This window comes from Cottoperca gobio, chromosome 5 (genome assembly GCF_900634415.1).
Source record: "Cottoperca gobio chromosome 5, fCotGob3.1, whole genome shotgun sequence".
NCBI classification, from domain to species: domain Eukaryota; kingdom Metazoa; phylum Chordata; class Actinopteri; order Perciformes; family Bovichtidae; genus Cottoperca; species Cottoperca gobio.
Genome location: NC_041359.1, coordinates 4,025,057 through 4,049,239, shown reverse-complemented (window position 1 = coordinate 4,049,239; position 24,183 = coordinate 4,025,057). Strand labels below are relative to the sequence as shown.

Sequence of the window (24,183 nt, the reverse complement as noted above, 5' to 3'; positions counted from 1 at the left end):
ATACAACACTGAGCTATTAAAATAATTCACAGATTCATGTTTGTATTTTAAACATACATGTAGAAGGGACAGTGAATCCTCAAGCCATCTGTGGATGGCACACCTAGTCCCACATTAGTGAGATGTCTAACCCTGATCCATTTATCTGTTCGCTACAATATGTTGGATTCATGTTAATGTGTATTTAAAGACATTTACATTTGTGGAAAAACAATTGGTTGGACAAAAAAAAAGATAATTAAAAAAAATTATTTGATCAACCAAATTTTTTGCGACCCCTGTTGAAGACCTCTGGCATAGCCTATAAAACAGGGGTGGGGAACCTCTTTCCTATCAATGGCCATTTCAATTTTTACAAAATCCTTCGAAGGCCGTACTAATTATTGAACTCATAACCTCTAAGACACAGCCCATTCATTTTACCTTTATTTCATGCCGTGCAAAAAAAGCAACTTTTTCATCCATGTATCTTTCTGTTTTATATTTCCATATTTGTATGTTACGCTCTGGAGAGAGCTACTTGTTGGTCACCCAAACTTCACCGAAGAGCGTTAACTTTATCCAAATGCACTCGTCCTTTCAGCTCGTGCAGTTTGGCTCGAGAGCCTTTTTCATCACTCCAAGCGCGTCCGCACAAACTAGACACACCGGCCTTTTACTTCCACAAAGAAATAATCGTTTGTCCATTTCTCCTGGAAAGTGAGCCATGCTGTGTTCGCTGAAGTCAATGACAGTCTCGTTTAATATTGAAGTTTTTTTACATGACGTGACCACGTGATGACACGTTCCTCTCATGTTGTGTTCAAGGACCCTGACCTGTCAGTCGCCCGTTTTATTCTATTGCTGACCAGATTTGGAGTGAATTTTGAATTACCTCGAAGGCCAGATCAAATGGTCCGGAGGATCCCCACCCCTGCTACAAAACAAACACCCCCCAAAAACACTTGAACGCCCCCCTTTCTAAAATATTCCAGCCCCCCCGCCCCCCCCGACGTCCTCTGATCCTTTTTACCCACCTTTAACATGACTGTAGCCTACTCATACATTAGACTTGTACCTGCTCATGTTGTCTAACTGTATTGTATGCTACATATGCAGGGCGTGGTGAAAGAGAAAGGTAACCTTTCCACACATTGCTATCATTTCTGACAGTAGGTCTCGTGCTTAATTTAATAAATATAGACGATCCAGTTCAGTGGGAAAAGGTCATTAAGAAAGTCCCAATTGTCTACCAATCCCATGCGACCCAGAATCTAACGCTGCCTTCAATGACTGTAGGCCATATCGAATTTAAAAGTTGGTCTCACATAAGAGCCTCTAAAATTGCCATTAACAAGGTGCAAGCATTGCTTATACCTGTACAGTTAAGTGAAGAACAGATTCCTTTAGCCCAAACATTTTGCATATGTAGATATTGAGGCTGTACGCCATTGCTGGGTCCATCTTTATGTGGCCGTGGCATTTTTAAATTAGTTTATTTCTCCTGACAAATCAATACAGTGCACTAACTCATGTATTAGCCTATATCTAGAGGTGGGTTGCCCTCGCAGCATTACTGTAATTGCAATTGGTGTAATAAGTCAGTGTGGTGTGTCAATAACAACTTTTGAAAAGTGGGTTTGTGTTACATAGGCATCATGACTCTGAAACTCAGTTTAAAGAAAAAGAAAAGAAACGTCAAATCGAGTTTAGATCGGTAATAGTAGGACTTTACGAGCAGCACTTGAAGGAGGCATGATGCTGCGCGTGTAATGGATTTCCCCAGCGCTGCTGCTTATTGGGGACCAGGAGCTGCAGCTGCAGCAGTCCATCCACATTAAATCTGCTCCACCACTTGATGCCGGTGACCTTGGCGGTGATTACGCCTTTCACTCTTGTATTTTTCTTTTCTTTTCACTATGGCATCATCGGACGGGCTGGATGAGGGTTGCGTGTTGCAGCGCGGAAGATCTCAGAGTGACCCGAGCAGCATCACCGAGGTCCGCTTGGGTGAAGCGCACAGAGCAGGTAAGAGGAGGGGGGGCGGCCTAAGCGGATGTTGGCCATCTGTCATCTGCTGATTATTAGTTTGTGCTTTTGGCAGGTGGTTGGATAGGAAACACATCACGATGTCGGGGCTCGCCTGCCTGCAGCCGCGGTGATCCCTTTGAATTTGTATGCAACAAACGTAGGTTGTGTTGTAAACGTGCGTCATTTACTATCCCCTACATATACTCACTGCTGTGCTGTGTTGTAGGCCTTATATGTGAAATGGCTCTAATAATAATGTCAAAAAATCAGGGGGAAATTGTGTCATGCAACCTAGCTTATGACACCAACCGCTGTCTTACCAATTAAATCTATATTATTTTTACGTCAATAATAGCATGCATTGATTTACTGATGTTGGTCTTTTGCAGACCCATATGCTTACTAACAGTGGTATATTACCACATGTCACATGTTTATTCCTCTCCACTGACTGACAACCCTCAACAAACATACATGTTGACCATTAGCTGCAGTTGATGCCATTAGTGCAATGAAAATCAGCACAGCGAAACGGAATGTTCTCTAAGTTTATGATCCAGTTTTTGTATGTGTGAAATCCTTTTTTATAAGCATTGAAACATAGGATGTAATAGTTGCCTTCACACATGGACTGCAGTATGTCGAGTTGAAGCTGATAAGAGTGCTGGTTGTGTATTTGGTTGTTTCCATGGTGATCCAAATGGCAGAAGGCAGCACTTCCACCGTGAGCCAACATGGTGTTTGTCTGCTCCACTTACTGATTTATTTTTTTCTTCTCAATGCTCTCGGTGATGTACAGCAGCCAGCCATTCAAAGTGAAATGCCACTTAGACTGTGAATCGTGTTTATATGTGAGAAGGGGATTCACATTTCCACAGGGAGTCCATGGGCCGGCATTCACCGAGCAGTGGTGAGATGTACTGTTTTGAAAGGTATTGAACAGGGGATCGATGAGAAAGCTTTTCTCATTTTACCTTGCAGGCCTTTGATGTTTTCCAGCAGTCCTCTTCACCCATTCACTGTCCTGGTTAACAGAAAAAGTGACGCGTTGAACAGAGTTACTGTAGCTGTTGTTTCTGTACAAATAAGGGGTTCAGTTACTGAATCACAGTCTGACGTGCTTGGGGTTTGCGGTATAATATACGAGACAGGAGTCTTGGCTTCATACTACAGCATTACATTACATTATAGCGCACATATTGAGCTACACTTTAATTTTCCCTTGAGTGTGATGCTACATTCTGTTTGAACATCTGAGCATTTTACAGGGCCAGCTATCTTTAGACACGATACCACAGCGATACTGCAGGAAGGATCTTCAAGTTCTCTTGCCAACGGCGGATATTGTTGTGTTTATGCCCTCACTTTCCAATCCAGTGCTTGTCACGTTGTCGTGGTTGTTATGGTTACGTAACAGCGTTGGTGTATGTGCAACTCTGACACAACACTTGCAGGATTGTCCTATAATATACCCTTCATTATATCATCTTAAACTTGGCATCAAATTCACCCAGATATCCCCCCTACAGCGGTGTAGCAGACTTCACCCAAATCTGACGTTTCCTGTGCAGCGTTTAGGCAGACAGGGCTCGGGCAATGCAGCAGTCCTCCCTCCCACACCCCTCCATCCCCCCGGTGCTAACCCTTTCATAGCCCTGGCACTTCTACTGCGGCTTTGATCCTGGCACTTGAAAAACCATCTCCAGTAAAGGGGAGAAAAGGGGGAGTGACAGGTCTCTGATGGAGGCATTATCATGGCACCCAGCTGGGCAATGTCACAGTGAATCAGCTGTACTATAGACCGGATTTAAGATACAAATGACTTCTTCCATTGTGATGCTCTGATAATGATGTGGGAAGAAAATTAAGCATTTTGTCTACGGCACATGGCTACAACCAAAGCAGAAAAATCACTTGTTATATGTGCTGAGGCTCACTGAATGCTTCCCAATCAGATTCTAATGTTGCGCATTTCCATGCCATATAAAGCACACAGAGAACTGAGGACTCTGATTTAACCTGAATACCTGTTTCGCCAAACCTTCCGCCTGGTTGACTCTGCTGCACCAGCTCGAGACAGCAGACCGAGGGGGAAACAATGTGCTGCTTTGGATTAAAATCTCTTTGTATGGACTTCTGTAGTTTCATTTGGAGCCAGTGATAAGCAGCCACCTTGTTCAGCACATGCAGGTTACATCACTAGCTCTGTTAGAGATGATGCAGAACAGCAAGTGCAGCCAAAACATTTTAGCCCAAAGGTGCAACTCATGCTGCATTCAAATGTTGGCATATGCAGTAGCAAAACCGGAAATTCATTACTTCCATCAGGAGAGAGACGACAGTGCAGTGTTACACTTAACGTGCCTTCAAACACAAATTGGCACAATGACTCCAATTCTTTCCAATTTCTACAGTTTGCTGGCAGTGAAGCCAAGTGTGATGTTTGAAAATGAGGCCAAATTAGTGTATCCACATTAGTTTATGCACCTTTCATCAAACAACAACTATATAATAACTATACGAGATATACCCAATTACCGGGTTTGGCTTTCGGTTAACTTGCAGTTGTAATCAATATCTAATATGTACTGCGTCATTTTAAGCAAAGTTTTATCTTGAATCCGCTTTGAACTGAACTTAAAGCTACACTAATCAATATTTGTATTTTACTTGTAATGTGAAAGTGGTAGCTCGTAGTTTTGAACTCACAAAGAATTATCACCCAACTCTGTAGTCCCCCTCAGCTCTACGGAGCGTTTTTCAGCTTGTTGTTTTGGTTTTATGGCCCACAACTTTACCTTTATGTTATGCATTGCTGTCATCAGCATTGTTCCTGACCACAGCAAGCAGACAGACAAAGTTAGTAACTGGCATGTGAACTATTTGCTGAAGTTTATGTCAGAGCTTGTTGCATTTCCATGTCCAAATCAAATCAATCAATACAGACTTAAAGGCAAATTATGATAAGGACAACATTGTACTCACTAAGTTAATTGCTAAGATATGGATATGATCTTAGCAATCAAAGAAGTCCAAGTAAAGTCGCTTTCAGAAAAACCCACTGACACCCACTAACATCTGCTGTTTGTCTTCAGTGGGAAACGTTACTATCGGCATTCACTCGCAGTAGTCACGTTATTTATCAGCTCCAGCTCCGATTGTCAGTGATGGAAACATGACACCCGGGTTGAATTTAATACATAATAAATAAAATGAACAAGGATTTGGACAATTATCATAATTTATCAACCTTATTACATACAATTAATACGCTCTCCTCAGAGCTCCATTGACAGAAACAGTCATTTCACCTCGCTGACCATTGTAAAACACACTTCATTCAAAGCTCACAGAAACAAAATAAAACTCTTTAAGACTGTCTGTGTTAGTCTTTCCACTGTTCCAACAATCAGAAACTCTGGGTTGAGTTTGACAGACACTGAATGATGTATAAGCGTGCTAATTTTGGCGCAAGTCGAGCTCATCTGTTGGCTGTTCTACAACCTGTATAATCATCTGACTGCTCAGCAGCTACTCTTAGCAATGTCCCCATGTTCCAGATCTCAACAGTTAGCGATGCGAGTACGACCTTATCAAGAATCAATAGATCTGATGATGTACAAAGCAACAAACGCAAAGCTCATTAGTTGCAATTAACCTGGATGAATAGTACATAAAATGTGCATTTATTGCCCTAATTATATATTTAAGGTACTTAATGGAGGCTCCTACAGTTAAGTTGTGACGCTGTTCATTTGTGTTATCCATCCATCCATCCATCCATCGTCTACCGCTTATCCGGGGTCGGGTCGTGGGTGCAGCAGCTCCAGTAAGGAACCCCAATTTTCCCTTTTCCGGGCAACATCCTCCAGCTCCGACTGGGGGATCCTGAGGCGTTCCCAGGCCAGTGAGGAGATATAATCTCTCCACCGAGTCCTGGGTCTTCCCCGGGGTCTCCTCCCAGCTGGACGTGCCTGGAACACCTCCCTAGGGAGGCGGCCAGGTGGCATCCTTACTAGATGCCCGAACCACCTCAACTGGCTCCTTTCAACGTAAAGGAGCAGCGGCTCTACTCAGAGTCTCTCACGGATGGCTGAGCTTCTCAACCTATCTCTAAGGGAGACGCCAGCCCCCCGTCTGAGAAAACCCATTTCGGCCGCTTGTACCCGTGATCTCGTTCTTTCGGTCATGACCCAGCCTTCATGACCATAGGTGAGGGTAGGAACGAAGATCGAGCGGTATATTGAGAGCTTTGCCTCCTGGCTCAGCTCTATTTTTGTCACAACGGTGGGGTAAAGTGACTGCAGTACCACCCCCGCTGCTCCGATTCTCCGGCTAATCTCTCGCTCCATCGTCCCCTCACTCGTGAACAAGACCCCAAGGTACTTGAACTGCTTCACTTGGGGTAAAGGCTCATTCCCTACCCGGAGTAGGCAATCCACCGGTTTCCTGCTGAGAGCCATGGCCTCAGATTTTGAGGCGCTGATCCTCATCCCAACCGCTTCACACTCGCCTGTGAACCGATCCAGTGACTGTTAAAGGTCACAGACCGATGATGCCATAAGGACCACATCATCTGCAAAGAGCAGCGATCAAATCCTCAGGTCACCGAACTGCAACCGCTCTCCTCCACGACTACGCCTCGATATCCTCTCCGTGAAAATCACGAACAGGATTGGTGATAAAGCGCAGCCCTGGTGGACGCCAACATTCACTGGGAACGAGTCCGACTTACTGCCGAGTATCCGGACACAATTCTCACTTTGGGCGTACAGGGATTGGATGGCCCTCAGAAGTGACCCCCTCACCCCATACTCCCGCAGCACCTCCCACAGTATCACCCAGGGGACCCGGTCATACGCCTTCTCCAGATCCACAAAACCCATGTAGACCGGATGGGTGTACTCCCAGGCCCCCTCCACGATCCTTGCGAGAGTGAAGAGTTGGTCCGTTGTTCTACGACCAGGACGGAATCCGCATTGTTCCTCTTCAATCAGAGGTTCGACTACCGGCCGAACCCTCCTTTCCAGTACCTTGGAGTAGACTTTACCAGGGAGTCTGAGAAGTGTGATACCCCTGTAGTTGGCACACACTCTCTGGTCCCCCTTTTTAAATAGGGGAACCACCACTCCGAGGTTCCTACCCTCACCTATGGTCATGGAGGCTGGGTCACGATGGATGGATGGAACCACCACTCCGGTCTGCCAACCCCTAGGCACTGTCCCAGACTTCCACGCAATGTTGGCGAGGCGTGTCAACGAAGACAGCCCCTCAACACCCAAAGCCTTCAGCATTTCTGGACGGATCTCATCAACCCCTGCGGCTTTGCCACTGTGGAGTTGTTTGACTACCTCAGTGACTTCCATCAGGGAAATTGACGATGATCCCCCATCAGCTTCCAGCTCTGCCTCTACCATAGAGTGCGTGTTAGTCGGATTCAGGAGTTCCTCAAAGTGCTCCTTCCACCGCCCGGTAACCTTCTCAGGCAAAGTCAGCGCGGTCCCACCCTTGCTGTACACAGCTTGGATGGTTCCTCGCTTCCCCCTCCTGAGGTGCCGGATGGTTTTCCAGAAGCACCTTGGTGCCGACCGAAAGTCGTTCTCCATAGCTTCTCCGAACTTCTCCCACACCCGCGGCTTTGCCTCTGACACGGCAGAGGCTGCCGCCCTTCTAGTCCTTCGGTACCCTGCAACTGTTTCTGGAGTCCTCCCGGATAACATAACCCGGAAGGACTCCTTCAGTCGGACGGCTTCCCTGAGGCACTTAAGACCGTGAGACCACAGCTCATCACCGCAGCTTCAGCAATAGAGGTTTTGAACATCGCCCACTCAGGTTCAATGACCCCAACCTCCACAGGGATGTCTGAAAAGCTCCACCGGAGGTGTGAGTTGAAGATCCCCAGGACAGGGGCTTCCTCCAGACGTTCCCAGTTCACCCACACTACCCGTTTGGGTTTACCAGGTCTGTCCAGAGTCTTCCTCCACCCCTTGATCCAACTCACCACCAGATGGTGATCAGTCGACAGCTCCGCCCCTCTCTTCACCCGAGTGTCCAAAACATGCAGCCTCAGATCAGATGATACGATTACAAAATCGATCATTGACCTTTGGCCTAGGGTGCTCTGGTACCACGTACACTTATTAGCATCCTTATGTTCGAACATGGTGTTTGTTATGGCCATTCCATGACTAGCACAGAAGTCCAACAACAAACGACCGTTCGGTTTTAGATCAGGGAGGCCCTTCCTCCCAATCATGCCTCTCCAGGTGTCTCTATCGTTTCCCACGTGTGCGTTGAAGTCTCCCAGCAAGACTACGGAGTCCCCTACTGGAGCCCCCTGCAGGGCTCCATTCAGGGTCTCCAAGAAGGCCAAATACTCCGAACTGCGGTTTGGGGCATAGGCACAAACAACAGTCAGAGTTTCCCCCCCATAACCCGAAGGCGTAGGGAGGCGACCCTCTCGTCCACCGGGGTAAACTCCAACGTAACGGCAGGGACTTGTGAGTATCCCCACCCCGGCCCGACGCCTCACACCTTGGGCAACTCCGGAGAAGAATAGAGTCCAACCCCTATCCAGGAGTACGGTTCTAGAGCCAAGACTGTGCGAAGATGTAAGTCCCACCAGATCCAACTGGTAGCGCTCCACCTCCCGCACTAGTTCCGGCTCCTTCCCCCACAGAGAGGTGACGTTCCACGTCCCCAGAGCCAGCCTCTGCTGCCCGGGTCTGGTCCGTCGAGGTCCCTGACCATCACTGACACCTGTGTGACAGCGCACCCGACCCCAGTGTTTTTTCCCATGAGTGGTGGGCCCACAGGATGGATGGATGGGAGGCACCATGTAGCTTCTTTGTGTTAGTAATACTCAAATGTCATGTCTGTGAAAGCACCATGACAGAATTGGTATGAGGCTGAAGGTTTAGAGATTTGAACCTGGGACATCACCAAAATATTAAGAAGGCTCAAACTGCAGACGTCTAGTGGAGCACAGGGCTGTGAGTCAATGGGAGAGAGTAGAGAGATACTTTTATGCTTAATTTCCCTCCTTCTGCTTGGGTAGAGATGGGCATGACAACTTCATGTCATGATTATCCCGGCCAAAATAATTGCGATTATCCCGACAATCAAAAGTAATATGTTTTATTGCATCAAAAATAGGACAATTCCTTTTATAGTGAACATCCTTTTATTGAAAAATAAAACAAGAAAACAATCTTAAATAATCTAAAATAATAAGGCCCCCTGCATAAATAAAGGATAAATAATATATAAATAGCAACATTATACGAGTCTCTTCTTTCACTCACTCGTGAGAATATTTATTAGCCTGATGATGGAAATCACCACAATCAACTTATTGTGAGGTTTGAGGTCCCTTATGAAGACTAAAGAACAAGCATCTCAACATTAGCAAAGTGTGAAACAAACAGGATCAAACTCAGTGCTAGCATTAAACGTCAGCTAATGTGCTGCTAAAGATTAGCTTGATATTGTTTGTGATTGACGTTATGGTTCTGTTAACTACTTATCATGACCAAGTATGTAAGTTTGGTATTCTGTTTTGAAGGCAGTATGAGTTTAGGCACATATTTCACTGACATTGACAACAAGATTTACTTCAGAGGAGAAATAATATTACAAACTCATTCAAATGCTTATATTTGACCAGGTTGGATGTATGTAGGTAATTCAGATTTTTATTTTTAACAGGAGAGGTCTAAAAATGGTGCTAAGTGGAATCAAGAGCAGCTGAAAGTGAATCAGTAGGTGAAACTGCCACAAGAGGGCTCTACTTGTCAGATAGATAGATGTTGCATAAATAAGGTAAGCCGTCACTGTCACAACAAGCCCAGCACTGCAGTCACCACCTCTCATATGGAATAGTCTATGCAAGGTCACGCTTCATATAGAGCGGGAATGGACAGACACTTACTCAGGATTACACAGCACTATATTACAAGGTTTAAGATGAGTTGGAATTGGTGTGAAGTGAGATGTGCTTTAAATGAAGAGTCACTTTATGTCAAATCAACCCTGAGACGGGGAAGTACACTGTGCAAGCAAGCTTAGAAATCTTCTGAAATTCAATCAGAGGAGTTTTAAAAAGGAAAACTCCACATAGAAAACCAAACTTTGCTTAACTTCATGCACCCCGTGGGTATTTTTAGAGCTAATGCAACTCCTCAGAGTTGTTTTGGATCTCATGTCATCTCTTTTCAAAAGTGGAGCTTCCGAAAGCAGTGGTGAAGGATTTAGCAAAGGCAGCATGGTGATGATTAATGTGGAGCAGTGCAGAAGTGATGAGACTAATCTAGGACTACAGATGAAAATGTGACTTTGCAGATATGGTGGTTCCATCCGTGAGTTTTACCCTTGAGTCTTTGGTGCAGCATTGATTCTTTTTTACGAGATGGCCAAGACTTAGTTGTAATTCAAAAGCACCTCTTTTTATTTTTTTTGTGCCAACTCATCCGTCATGCCATTATGCACAATGCTGAGATGTCCCTGGGTCCCACTGACTACAACAGCACAGAGGCAGAGCAAAACATGCCATCACCCTCTGCCAATGAAATTAAAGGACATAATCACCACTGTGTAGGGGACAGGTGAATAAAGTAAAACATTTAACTAATAGATATCCCCATGAAACGTTCCCAGTTGATTACTATTTAAAGGAGACATCCTCTAAAAGCCCAGACACACCAAACAGACATTAAAGAACTAACGGCGATAGAGAAGACTGTTGCGTCAGGCTCCCGTTGTCTTGGCCACAAAGTCACATTTGGACACACCGCAAAGACTACAGCCAACAGCAAACTAGCACATACATGTCTGAGAGGAAATAACTCTTAATAATAGCACCAACCAAAAGCAGCAGTAGTCTGTATTCGTCATTAGAAAACGTAAACCTGAAGACCTACGACTGTAAATATACAAGCCGTTGTTAAGATACACATGTCACGTCCGTTTCTCTTCTCGTGCACTGATTTGCTTAAACTGAACAGCCAATCAGAGGGATTGACTGCCCACAGTCTCCGCCGCAGATTCAACGTGTTGAATGAAGAGAGCCAAAAAAGGCCGGGACACTAGGCCGACAGATGCTCACTGACGGCCCGACATTAACCGATGGCCGATAATCATCTTGGTGTTCAACAATGTTGCTCTAATTACTGACCAAATGCACTGATAAAATTACATTTTGTACGTCTGAATCTGTACAAGCATCTCCTGTAATTCGGCAAACATATAACTAAGAAACAGAAATGAACAAAAGAGAAGGTGGTCATAAGGCCAGAGAGACTTGTGCCTGGACTCACTTCGAAACTCAAGAAGCAGCGGCACGAGCACATCCCGGTTGGGCACTGCACTAGTTTAATTTAATTGCAGAGGTCTTTGAAAAAACATGCATTCAAAAACTGAAATAAAGCTTGGCAAGGTAGCACACGTGGTAGTCCTATCATATACAAAGGCTGAGTCCTTGCTGCAGCGGCCCGGGGTTCAAATCTGACCCGTGGCCATTTTCTGCATGTAATCCCCCTTTCACGATCTCAACAAAAAAAAGAAACTGAAATATAGAAATGGTTAGGATTTCGCGTTTGGAATTGAAATCCTGAGAAACAAATGAAGGCAGTCGGCTACAGCTCTCCCTACGCATCTCTAAAATGAGTAGCTGTCATTGTTTTGTTTTTGCCAGCTGCATGATATTTCAGGACATAATTAGCATCAAACGTGTAACAATGGGCTCATTCTGTCTCAAGGTATTCCCTTTCAGAGAACAGATTAATATCTCTGTCTCCATGTACAGACTTTATGGTGAACTGTACTACCCCCTCCCCCGCTACACACACACACAGACACACACACCGCCTCCCCTCCCCCAACTACCAAACAATCTGGTATCTCTGAACAACAAGCGTGTCACACATACAGTAGTAAATGCTGCTCTGGTGTGTTCAAGTTCTCCAATATAAAAGCCAAATAAAGAAGAGTGTGGTGGTGAAGCCATGGCCAAAGGGATGAAGGGCTTGTGTTTACTGCTCTGCAAATTATTCACAGCCAACTTACTGTTTTCTCTCCCATCAGACCTTTGCTTTTATGCTCCATTGTGCTCTCTATGTCCATGATTTGTACTTGAGCAACACTGCCTTTATTAGTCTAAATAGATGCTGCTGTACATATCACATGTTTGCACTGAGGATGGGTGTGCACATGCTATACTTTGCTTTGTTTTAAGAAAGAAACACAGCTTACTATGTGTAAGCAGAAGCAGAGATCTACCCAGTGACTGTCAGGGAGAGCTACTTGACTTAAGCTGTCAGCCATTTACACATAATGTATCTTTTATGAATGTTTCATGTGCTGACCTAATTCCTTTCAGAGCTGAGTAAAAGCAATATGCTGCACACGACAACACAGCAGAGCATCCAGCTGATCCTTTAGACATCCTCAGCCCACAACAAGGGGATAGGAAGGGCCAGACAAACAGAAACAAAGCTGTGATATGATCTCTTCTTGGATGTCCTGGAAAAGCAGGAATAAAGGCTCAAGACTCCCCAAGCTGAGTTTATTTTCAGTCATTTGTTTTTACAAAATCTCCACCGAATCCCATATAGGGAATAGAAACAGCTTCGTGAGAGTTTTATCACAAAAAGAGATACTTTGCTCTCAGTGGCAGATGTAATTAAAGCAAATGCTTAAGCCCAGAGTAGGAATGGAGAGCTTGATCGCTGTCAGACTTGAATCTCTCAGCAGTTTAAAAGAAGGATGCGGAGGAGGGGTGGGGGCAGCAGCTGCAGAAATCTGCTGAAACTGGTGGCTGGTTTTGAAGCCCTAAAAGTAAAAACAAAAGCTACTAATCAGCACCAAACTGCTGTCCTGATTTGCTAACCCCATGAAATACATGCAAATAAAAAGTATGGCTGTTAGGAGGGAGCTACAGACATGGACCAGTTGTCTTTTCTACAAATAGATTGTTTATTCTTTACTTTCCTTCCATCCAGACTCACTTGCTGTAAGGACCGGAGCCATCACATGCTTCCTTTCATTAGCTAAGCGCTACTGTTACAACAATTAGTCAATAAATCGTTTAGTGACGTTTTTTAGGTAAAGGACTGCGTAGCTGAAAGTGACACGGAGCAGGGACGTTCAAAACATTATCAAACATACATTGGGAGGCCCACCTGCTGTAACTCTGAAGACCCCTGTTGAAGATCCATGGATTATTAGTCAATCAACAAAAAATGATGGCATTTGTCGTTTGTTGAAATATAATCTACCTCATAGTTTACCTGATAAGACCTCTATTGTCATTATATGAATTATGACTATATGGTCAGGAACTTGTTTACTGCATTATGCTTTTATTGCACTAAGATCATTCTCATATCATTCTCAGTATTATCATAATGTGTACATCTTATTTGTGTATGTATGTATCATATCATAACGTGTACATCTTATCAGCAGTTTTATTTTGCCTATATTGTGTTATTGTACTACTCTACGTGCCGCAGTAAATTACCACCAGGATTTGAGTTGGAACAAAGCTGGAACTAGCAAAAAGCCTCGTATGGAGGATGTTGGGCGTCGGTGGGTCATTCTAACAACCTAAACAAAGATGGTGAATATAGTCAACTTTGTACCATATATATGATGTTAACATTAGGCTAAAAGCAGCCCTGTGCATAAATACAGCCTCAAATAGATGCTGCGGTGGCTGTAGACTTCTAACCTAAACCACGTTCTTTTCCCAAAAACAACCATGTCCTTTTTATTCATTCGCGGCATCTCTAGCCTTGGCCAGGGAGGGTATGTTTTTGTGTTGTCTGTACGCACCATTCTCCGAGATGTTCTAGTCTTTGTTTTTTTTATTTGCCATTTAAGTAAATTGTCATCACATTTCATCCAGGATGTCAAATTATTTCTTGACTTGTACATGTATTCTTTATTTCTTCTTCTTTTTGTCCGTGTTGTTTTTCATGTATTTCTTTGTTCTTATTGGACTGTTGGTTAGTTTTTCAGCTCATTTGTGTGCTTCTTGTCATTTCTTAATAATTTAAATGTTTTTTAATTATATTAGCTTAGTTTCGTTTTCTTTTTTTCTTAGTTTTTCTCGCTAAGTAGAGGTGAAGTCTGTTGTATAGGCCTGTGGCTTTTTGACCTCTCCTGTCACATTTCTTATATGTTTTCATAATTTGGATTTTATGCAGTTTTATGTGTGCAAATAAAAAAGAATGGCAAAAAAAGGCAAAGAGAAACTATTGATTTTGTTGTGTACTTTGGAGGACTTGTTGGAAACTGATTATGATAACCAATGAGTCGTTGATTAGTATTTTATCAAGCAAGAAACATGTTTTCTGGTTTTAGCCTTTCTCTGTTTTTCATGATTGTAAACTGAATTTCTTTGAGTTGTGGACTGTTAGTTCTGACATTCTATCAACCAAAAAAATTAATTAATTAATCAAGTCGACAAAGTACCCTCCTGCAATGTCGAGGCAGCATCAAGTCCGACCTGAGAAACCTGGCCTCCTCCCAACCTTGAAACATCCCCTCCAGAGGAATCCCTCACACTATTTTGTTTGCAGCTCACACACACACTACAGTACACAGTCGAGGCAGTGTCTTCCCCACTGCTTCAGTCCCCTAATCTGTCAATGCGACACTGCATTGGCTCGTAGGATGCAGAGGCTGTGTCTGTACCTGATAAATGATTCAGCAGATTTAAAGGGGAACAGTACTGGAGTGGAGGACCAGCAGGGTATTATGAACGTAAAATGTCAGTTTCAGGCAGCACTGTCACAATGCAATGCCTGTTTAGGAGTTAAATGTCAAACACATAATAAATAAACACGGTCGTCCTCCCACTTATATCCTGTGAAGTTGCTCTTGCTTTAATGTACCGAGTTACTATTGGGCTGTAGTGTCTTGTGGGCACATATTTCAACGATTTGACATCTTTAAATAAATATCTTTGACTGCTTTTGTCTTTCCACTTATTACTGTATTTGATGATGTAGCATTTGCTGTGTCACACACATGGGTTCCTTAACAGAGGTGGTTGGTAGCATGAAGAGTGGTAGCCAACATGCATGAACAGCTGCAATCATGATGAGAAAAAGACCATCGCAGAGTGACATCTCAGATTGCTTGTGCGCTCCTGTCACATTCATATTTTATTATATAACTCAAGGTCTGGAGGTGAATCAAGCATTATAAAATTCTAGTATGATGACCTTCACCAACTCCATAAACACTTAGAGTATATTTAGTTTAGGTTTATTTTGGATTATTGATGTCTGGAGTTGTGTGCCACCATTACCAAGCTATTTAAGGTTCAACTCCCAGGACAGCTGGTAAACAAAAACCTGCAGGATTAATGTGACATCACAGACAGTAAAGCAACATGGATCACAATTTGATGTGGCAGCAGAAGGTAAACAAACAGGAATGACAAGTAAGTAAATGCAGATTTAAACGGACAATTAGATAACTTGGCGACAATGTGATGGAACAGAAGGAATGTCTTGCAAGCAGGAAGAACTTTATAGAAAACGAAAATGGTGTGTGTTTACGTAAAGTCAAAGTTGCACCCATTCACATTAGTGTTGGGCGATGTTCAAATGTTCCAACATCAGCCCAACAACCACTGATTACCGAAATACTCACGCAGGTGTGTATGTACCAACTGTGGTCCAAATAAACCCTCAATTCACCAAATTACCGCACACTGTTTGTCTCCGCTGTCTGAGCAGGCAAAATAAAATTACAACAATTGTCACAAAACTTGCCCAAAAACAACAACTGATGATGTACTTAGACAATCGCACAGTGCTGACTTACTGCACATATTCCCAAGCTTTAAATATTACTTTATGCTTACGTGGTCATTCTTTTAAAAATGAGTTTGGTTGCTAAGCACCAGCTGATATTTCAAACTTTAGATGCTCAGTATCTCAGAACATATAATTATAGTTATAATTACATGGAGTGCTTTCTTTGGTTTTTGATGGGTTTGACATAAGCTGTTTGGACATTTGCAGTATCTCTTCTCTCTTTCATTTAATGCATACGTCTGCAATTTGATCCACCATTGCAGAGGTACTATACATCTAATATTAATGAACCATCTGCAAAGGAATTCAAAACTAAATGTTTGATCATTTTCACTTGGAAAGGGCCTGGAGGAGGTCTGCGCTCTCCCAGTGCCCTTCTAGTTTATAATTTTTTTTTGTCAACTCTGAACATTATGTCAGGCTATCAATAACAGCCCTCTGCTTCAGTTACTTTGTGGCTAATCTAAGAAACAAAAAGCCTCTCAGCCATCACTGAGAGTGTGACCACTTTGCGGTTGAGGTTTTCAATCAATTGTAAAGTACTTTGGTGCAAATTGTTCCACAAATGGACACTCCATAACTGCAGGTTTTAGCTGTTATACTGCTGATGTGGAGCGTGTTTCTCCATTTTCCGTGGTCTCGCTTGTGACTGCACTACACTTAATCATCCCCCAGTCTATCGTAACACTGAACTCACTGAAACACTGTAACACTGAACTCACTGAAAGCGTGATTGGCCGCAGGTATTGTTCCTCCTGTCCTAACTGGTCCTGAGGAGATCCCTCCCTAATGCAGATCTAATGTTAGTGGGGACAAACTCATTACAACAGTCATCATTATAAAATTGTAGTTCAGCTGAAGCTTTTATAAATTAAAAATTATTTCCAAAAGTCTTTGTTTCACTATCTAATTTCAAATGATCCATACAAAATGTCACAAAACTGCCCATAAGTTAGCTTGTTTGCTAAATGAGAATGTGTCCAAACAATCATTACCTATATGCTGCCTGTACACTAAATAGTGCTCTAAGAAATCATACAGTTGATTAGCCACGGCCTGTACAATACTTTTTGATGAAAATGATAGACTGTATATAAGAAGTGGACGTAGTCATTGAGACGCCACCCATTGGTTTGTGGACTACCGTTTTGAATCCTGGCATTTTGACCGTCGCCATCTTGTTTTTTCTTAAACCAGTAGTGACACGAGAGGGTGGAGCTAAGTACAACAAACACTGCACAAGACACTTTTAGGTGACAAAATGTTACAATTAACTTTCATGAACTGAAAACACACTGTAAAAGCTCTAAGACCAAAACAAGTCTACACTGTGGTAGCGACCCCTCAATCCCTAAAGCATACCCTGCTCTATTGTCTATTTTACTCTAAATGGGAAGATAATTAACTAAATGAACATTGTGCTGTATTGAAGAAGACTTGAAACTAGTGACTCATTAGAAAAATGTTTACTGAGGTAATAAATCAAGTGAGAAGTAGGGTCATTTTCTCATAGACTTCTAAAGAACCGGACTTCTTTTTGTAGTCCTACTGAGCATTAGAGCAAATGGTGGTTTAAGGCACTTCCGTATTGGCTTTAATGTTTAGACCCTGAGGTTACTGCTTGCTAGAAATCCCACAATACAATGTATTCCCACAGTGTTGTCGATTTGGTAACATTATTCCAAGATGATTATACCCACTGCTAGCATTGAGGTCACATGATTTACTTTGCGTACACTGCAAACGTTGACTGCATTACTGTGGTCGCTTCTGATTACTTTATGTTCAAGTTAGCAAGCTTGAGGTCATGTGTCAGTTTTTATTAAGTGATCACAATTTGTGTGCACACCCTTTCAGCCATATAAGAGGAAGTCTTGTAAATATTGAATGAGATTAATGTTCAGTGTGTAGCCTACGCCATTGTTTACATTTGTTGCTTACTGCCTATGTGTCCCTGAGGAGAAATTCAGCCGTTGACTTCTATCATCTCTAATGTAGCTGAGCCCTTCCTGCTGTGTGTATGAATGGCCGTCTAGAAAATTGATCTGAAACCACAAAGGCTTTGTTTACATGCCACGTGATGAATAACGTCTGAATAATTAATACTCAGGGTGAATTGTAATAACTTTGGTGGTCCCCAGCGCCATCAGTCAAATGATAAACATTTCCAATACTTTGGTTTATGTCTAAATATCTAATGAAACAAAAGTAATGACATTCCCATCAGCCTCAGTTGCACTTTGTGTTTAGTGCCACTTAGCAAATGTAAGCATGCTAACACTCTAAAGTAAGGTGGCGAACATAGTAAACATGATACCTGCTAAACACCAGCATGTTAGCATTGTCATTGTTAGCATTTAGCTTAATAAACCCAAAAGATAACAAACTTTCCTAATGAGGATAGCATAAAATCACTTAATAAAGAATTATCGCCAATATGTACAAGTGGAATGTTTCAGAGTTGAACAATTTGAACTTTTGAAGTTGTCAGTGCTCTCTGATGGACAAACTATGTAGCCTAACAAATGATGATGCTGATATTTTTGCAATAAGTTTATATTGGCCCAGATAATTAATCTGTCTGTGATGATTATTTACTGAGCCATATGTACCTTTGTAAAAGCAGGGCCTGATCTTTGATAGGTACAGTATGTGAATAAGTGCTTAAAGAGGATATAAAAGCTGTGAAGAATACTTTCACATGTGCTAGTATACGTAGAGATATGTTTTTAAGTAGGCTATGTCAAAATTACTCTTTCTTATCTAAGTATATTCAGTTGCCAGTTTATCAGTAATGTTCATCATATTTGATGATCACTTTGTAAACTGTGTGTGCGTGTATGTGTGTGTGTGTGTGTGTGTGTGTTGTAATCTACTGTGCACTGTAAACTACTGTAATAGTACGTTTTATGAGTGTGTGCCAGTTTAGCTGCCCTCCTCCTCCCGGCCAGAGGGGCGAGGTCCACATGGCACATCAGATGTGACCCAGCTCCTCCGCTCACACTTTGTTTCCTCTCACTCCGACTCCTCCTGTCGCCGTTAAACTAGCATTTTTTTTACCTTTTTGAACGTGGTGCTGTTACATTGAGTATTTTTATTCGTCTGTTTATTTCTTAAAACACACCGCGGCTGCAAAACCACTAGTCTCCGGTGCCCGGCGGCTCTTTTGGGAACATATGATGTGAACACCGAGAGCTGCAGGAGGACTGGACAGCTGTGTATCGTATGCTATGTATGTATGTGTTATTTGGCTCAATATTACACTGATTTCATGTCAATTTGTGGCGGAGCATTCCACATATTCACCATAAACATAATAACGTATGTGTAATGTGCCCATTGGGGCTTGTATTGTTTGACTTTATGAGCAAATAGTACTAAGTGGCGCGAGCTCCTCCTGTGTTTGCGGTGTAATGTCCCGACAGTCAGTTGTGTGCGCGTTTAGCACCGAGTTTGTAGTGAATTATTTAGTGGTGATATAAGTATGATAACTCATATGTTATTCCCTTACAACATGACTTTTTCCTGGTGATATAAACTATTTTATTTCAAAAACACTCGGCAGCATTAAGCTCTTGACAACAGGTTATTAAATGTGAGCGATGAGGATGTTGTGACGTGTCCAGGTGCTCTGTGCTGCTCTGGCTCTCTATCAGCAGCTGCAGATGTGCTTTAGGTTACACTGTACACTAACTTCATCAATACATGTTCTTGTTCCTTCTTGAAAAGATGATTTCCCCCTGCATTTGCAGAAAATACATGTTAATGTTCACTCAAAACCCCAACATCTGAATAAATATTTCAGCATAACTTGTAAATTAAAAATACAGTGGCTCCCTGACTTTACATTATGCATAGTTACATGCTGGGCCGTGATTGGCTGCAGCTCTCCATCTCTCTGTGTGGCAACAGCCTTCCCATCAGCCCAGCAACTCCCTATTCCTCATGCCTGGTGATTCTCCTCCTCCCAGGGCCTTTTTCTGCAGCATCCAGCGTGGTAACCATGGAAACGGCAGCCTGACCCTGGGTGTGCTGCTACTACAAGCTTGACCTGAATTCCTCATCCTAGGCAGGCACACATGACTTGGGCAACTGACCTGCATCTCATTGTTGGCGGTCAAGCTGCAGCTTTTGATTGTCAGTGTAAGCCAAGGTGTCAGCTCGTTCATGGATCAGTGATGATTGGCCTTGTGGTGTTAGCGGAGTCTGTGTGTTCGTAATGTTATCTCTTGTGCAGCAGGCTCAAGTCTGTTCAGTTGCATTTGTAAATGCAGTGGAAATGATGCTGGAGCTTCTGCAGGCAGATCAAACAGCTGGAACTTCTAGCTTGCTAGTTTTATTTAAAAGCAAAGTTTAAGTAAAAATGCTAAAATATTTCTCTGTATTTTCTTTTAGCTTCTCCAGTCCGATGTTTTCTTTGTCTCATGTGCTAGTAAATTGAATATCTTTTTAGATTGCTGGTCAGACAAAAAAAGCAATTGAATATGTCACTTTGAGCTTTAGGAAATAATGGCCATCACTAAAACATTAATAATTGGCCGGTTAATTCATATTGAAAATAATGGTTAGTTGCAGCTCTAGCCCCCGAGTGCACTTTTTGATTTTGACCATTAAAGGGATAGTGCGGATTGTTTGAAGTGGGGTTGTATGAGGTAATATCTCTGGAGTCTGTGTAATGTAGCGACAGTTTATATCCCTGGCTGCTCCCTCCATGCATCATTTTGTAGAACTGGAGACATTTCTTTCTGATATCAGTTAGATTTTGACCCTGCTTTTAACGTATGTATATATATATATTATGTATTAATATGTTTCACTTTTGCTTAAGTTACTGTTAAGTTGGCCACCTTCAACATGCTGGTAATTATTGTATGTAATTAATTTCTTAAGGGATGTACATGAGCAGATGTTGTGGATTTAGACGCAGAAAATGAAAGTGTTCATAGAACGTCCCTGCACAGCCCACAGGCTCCCTGAGGTGTCAGTTCGTTGTCTCAGCCAGACTGTGTAGGAGTGCCTATTTCTGTCCTTTCTCCAAGGAACCTGTCTCTCTCTCTCTCTCTCTCTCTCTCTCTCTCTCTCTCTCTCTCTCTCTCTCTCTCTCTCTCTCTCTCTCTCTCTCTCTCTCTCCCTCTCTCTCTCTGCCTCCCTCCCTCTCTCTTCCCCTCTCTCTCTCAGTCAGCCACTGTGCTTATCTGCCTGCCTGTCTGTCCATCATTGTGATCCCTCCTCTCCAGCTCAGTCTGCAGACTGAAGAGCTCTTTGAGGAGTCAGAGTACCAGCTAAGAGGAGCAGCCTTTGATCGCCTGCCTTTGTCTATAAAGAAAGATCAGAGCTTCTGCACACGATTCACTTGATCAACTAATATTAATCTTTTGAGTCGCTTTTCAAGCAACAATAGCAAAAATTCTATGAGTCTAGCTTCTCAAATCAGATTTGTTTTGTTTCTTTGTCTTGTATGATAGTTAATTGAATACTTTTGAGTTTTAGACATAAGCAATTTGAAAATGTCACCTTCCGCTCTTGCAAACTGTGATGGCCGATTTGTCACGATTCATATTTACTGAATTTTACTGAATCGATTCATCAAGTAACAATGAAAAAACTTGTGTTGAAGCTTTCAGTCAAATATATATATCATTTCTGCTAATTGATCAGCCTAAATATGGGGATCATTTGGATTGTTTGAAGTGAGGCTGTATGATGTCTTTATCCATAGTCAGTGTATACCCTACAGTAGATGGCAGTCGGCACGCCCCCAGTTTGCAGAAACAGACAGAAGTACCAGCAGGGAAGCCGAGCCATGTTCTGCGGTGGACGGGGGCAGCAGCAAAACATATTTTAGCCGTGAGACAGCTATTCAGTGTATGTTTCCAACAGGGTACTAAAGCTGTAGTTACTTTATGTTATTGTGTGACTTTGAAGTGGTTCCTTGTTAGAAAGGCCTTTCTGCCGGCAAGGCACCTTCGCCATCCAAAACACTGGAATAAATCCTTGTCAGTACCCAAAAATAATGACAAATGCAGGACAACAGAAAAAAACAAACTAAACAATCAGGACTTGGAGACGCAGCAGGATGCTCTGAAAACAAAGCAGTCTGTCAGCAGCAGCATGTAAGATTTGTACAATCCTGTCACTACTGTATGATGTCAAACTGCTGTGTACTCCCCTAAGATAAGGACGCAGTCTAAAATAGTGTAAAGTCAGTGGGGATTGCATGCTGCAGATGTCTGCACTGACCTTAGAAAAGGCAGTTGTGCTGAAGCTGATTTTATTTTTTCTCTGTGTGACTTCTAAAAGCGTTCTATTGTCTGTGTGTTTGTGGCCAGGAAGGTCTGGCTGCCCTGAAACCATGTGAGTCACTCCCAAACAATGTGATTCTCTGTCTTCTCCCCACCGCTCGCTTCTCCTTAGAAATTAGGCTGGAATCAATAAGGCATGTACAGCTACTCTCACATGATGATGATGTGTTAGCAGTACTCGGCCAATTGTGTTAGAGCGGATTTAAGAACTTCCTCATGTCGGAGCGCTGATTGATGTCTGTCATCTGTCTTCGGGATGAATTTTGATGTTGCCTGCAGTCTATTGTAAGGCTGTTTGTTTTGTGTTGTAGATGTGATGGACCAGCAGAGGGCACTACATTCAGGTTGCCTGGTCTCAGGGGTTCGTACGCCTCCCGTCCGCCGCAACAGCAAGCTGGCCAGCCTGGGACGCATCTTCAAACCCTGGAAATGGAGGAAAAAGAAAAACGAGAAGCTGAAGCCTTCTGCAAGTGAGTGTGTGACGTAAGACTTCCATCAGCACCGGTGAACGCCGGCTTGGTTAGAGGAAATCGCTCCGGGGAATAGGAACACTAAAGGCTGTATTTGCAAATAGACCCAGGCTGCTTCACATGTTGTTATTGTCCGTGCAATCAGTGGACCAGTTTCATAAATGTTTGTGTTGTTTAGCGGTGGAAAAGAAGGCAGCTGTGCGACAGAAGAGAGATGACCTCGTCAGGAGGAACCCCAGAGAGACTGAGACAGGTGTGAGATGAACACACACAAAGGCATGCATACGACTGCAGGCTCATCACAGTTCACTTGTTTAGCCACATGATGCCCAACTATGCCGACTCATTCCTGTCCTCGTCCACTGTGCACTGTGTGCAGAGTCAGATGTTGCTTGTGGGGGCAACAGTGAAGATCCAGACACGCCGCCTCAGTCTGATGCTGAGGACAGAGACGAGGAGGCCGTGGCCCCGCTGGCCAGCACTAGTGAAGATCTGGGCAGCGATCTGGAGGCCTCCACAGGTAGAGTACAGTACTGTGGTCTGAGAGAACACAATCAGAAAATATTCAAAGCACGTTTTTTATTTTGAAGTGTTAAAGCTGCATTAGGTTTAGGGCTGCAGCGGTCGATTATTTTGAGTATTCACAAGGAGTAAATATACAAAAGAGAAAATAAGACTGTAACACCAATTAGTTTCCTTTTTAGAAAAATGTAAACTTGATAAACAAAGTCTCTTTGCAAATAATGTGCCTCAGTGATTTTAGTAATTAAGTTATTTTGAGTTTTTCAAGGAATTATTTTAGTTCTAATTAAGATGAATTTCCTGAATCCTGAATTTCCCTTGGGATAAATAAAGTATCTATCTATCTATCTCTATCTAAGATGACACAAGCTTATAATGACAAAGAATCCTCATCATTATTTTGTTCAGAATGTAGAGCATGATTATATCAGGAGAATTATTACCTGACTCTGCGGTTTCCCTCAGCTCTATGGAGCATCCTGCAATCTTTCAGCTCATTGTTTTGGTTTTACTGCCCACAACTTTATTGTTTTGGTTCATTCTCACAGCTCTCATTAAGCCTGTATCCAGTCCTGACAGTCAGCTGTTTGTATGGAAAACTGTCCAGCACTGTTAAATGTCACGTTAAGTATGTAGATTGGTCACAGTGTGGAAAATATAAGGGATCTATATCAACATGGTTTGTTTGTGTTATGTGTTTGTGTAAAAAAAAAAGACTGTGAGGAAACCCAGGCAGACGTGTGGAGAACATACATACTGCACACAGAAAAAGGCGATAGAAGCCCAGGAGCTTCTTGCAATGAGGCACCACTGTGCTGCCCAATGTCTAGTGAGAATCAGAGCACTCTATATAATGGACTTGAATGATCTTGGGGTGCATGGTATCATAAGTAGTGTTCCACCGAAGCCCACGGACAGCTAACTCCCATCATGCATTTTTTCACAGAAGGTAAAAAAGTGAAGTCCTTTCTCTTCTTGTGTCGATTATCAATCGACATGATCGATCTACTACCAGTTCTGCCATTTCTATCATTTTATTTATTCAGCTAT

At 42.8% G+C, this 24,183-nt stretch overlaps 1 protein-coding gene across 2 annotated transcripts in view; it reads left to right on the top strand.

Moving 5' to 3' along the window:
* The first annotated feature begins 1,792 nt into the window (after window positions 1-1,792).
* Window positions 1,793-24,183, top strand: part of phactr3b (phosphatase and actin regulator 3b) — a 50,818-nt gene continuing 28,427 nt past the window's right edge. Inside the window, exons 1-4 of one of the 2 annotated variants that reach the window (XM_029430663.1) lie at window positions 1,793-2,007; window positions 22,453-22,611; window positions 22,790-22,864; window positions 22,991-23,131. In XM_029430663.1, the coding sequence (XP_029286523.1) occupies window positions 1,899-2,007; window positions 22,453-22,611; window positions 22,790-22,864; window positions 22,991-23,131 (484 nt within the window). In that variant the 5' untranslated portion in view covers window positions 1,793-1,898. Of the gene's footprint in view, window positions 2,008-18,871; window positions 19,072-22,452; window positions 22,612-22,789; window positions 22,865-22,990; window positions 23,132-24,183 lie in introns of those variants that run through there. The other variant, XM_029430664.1, reaches the window with a different exon arrangement.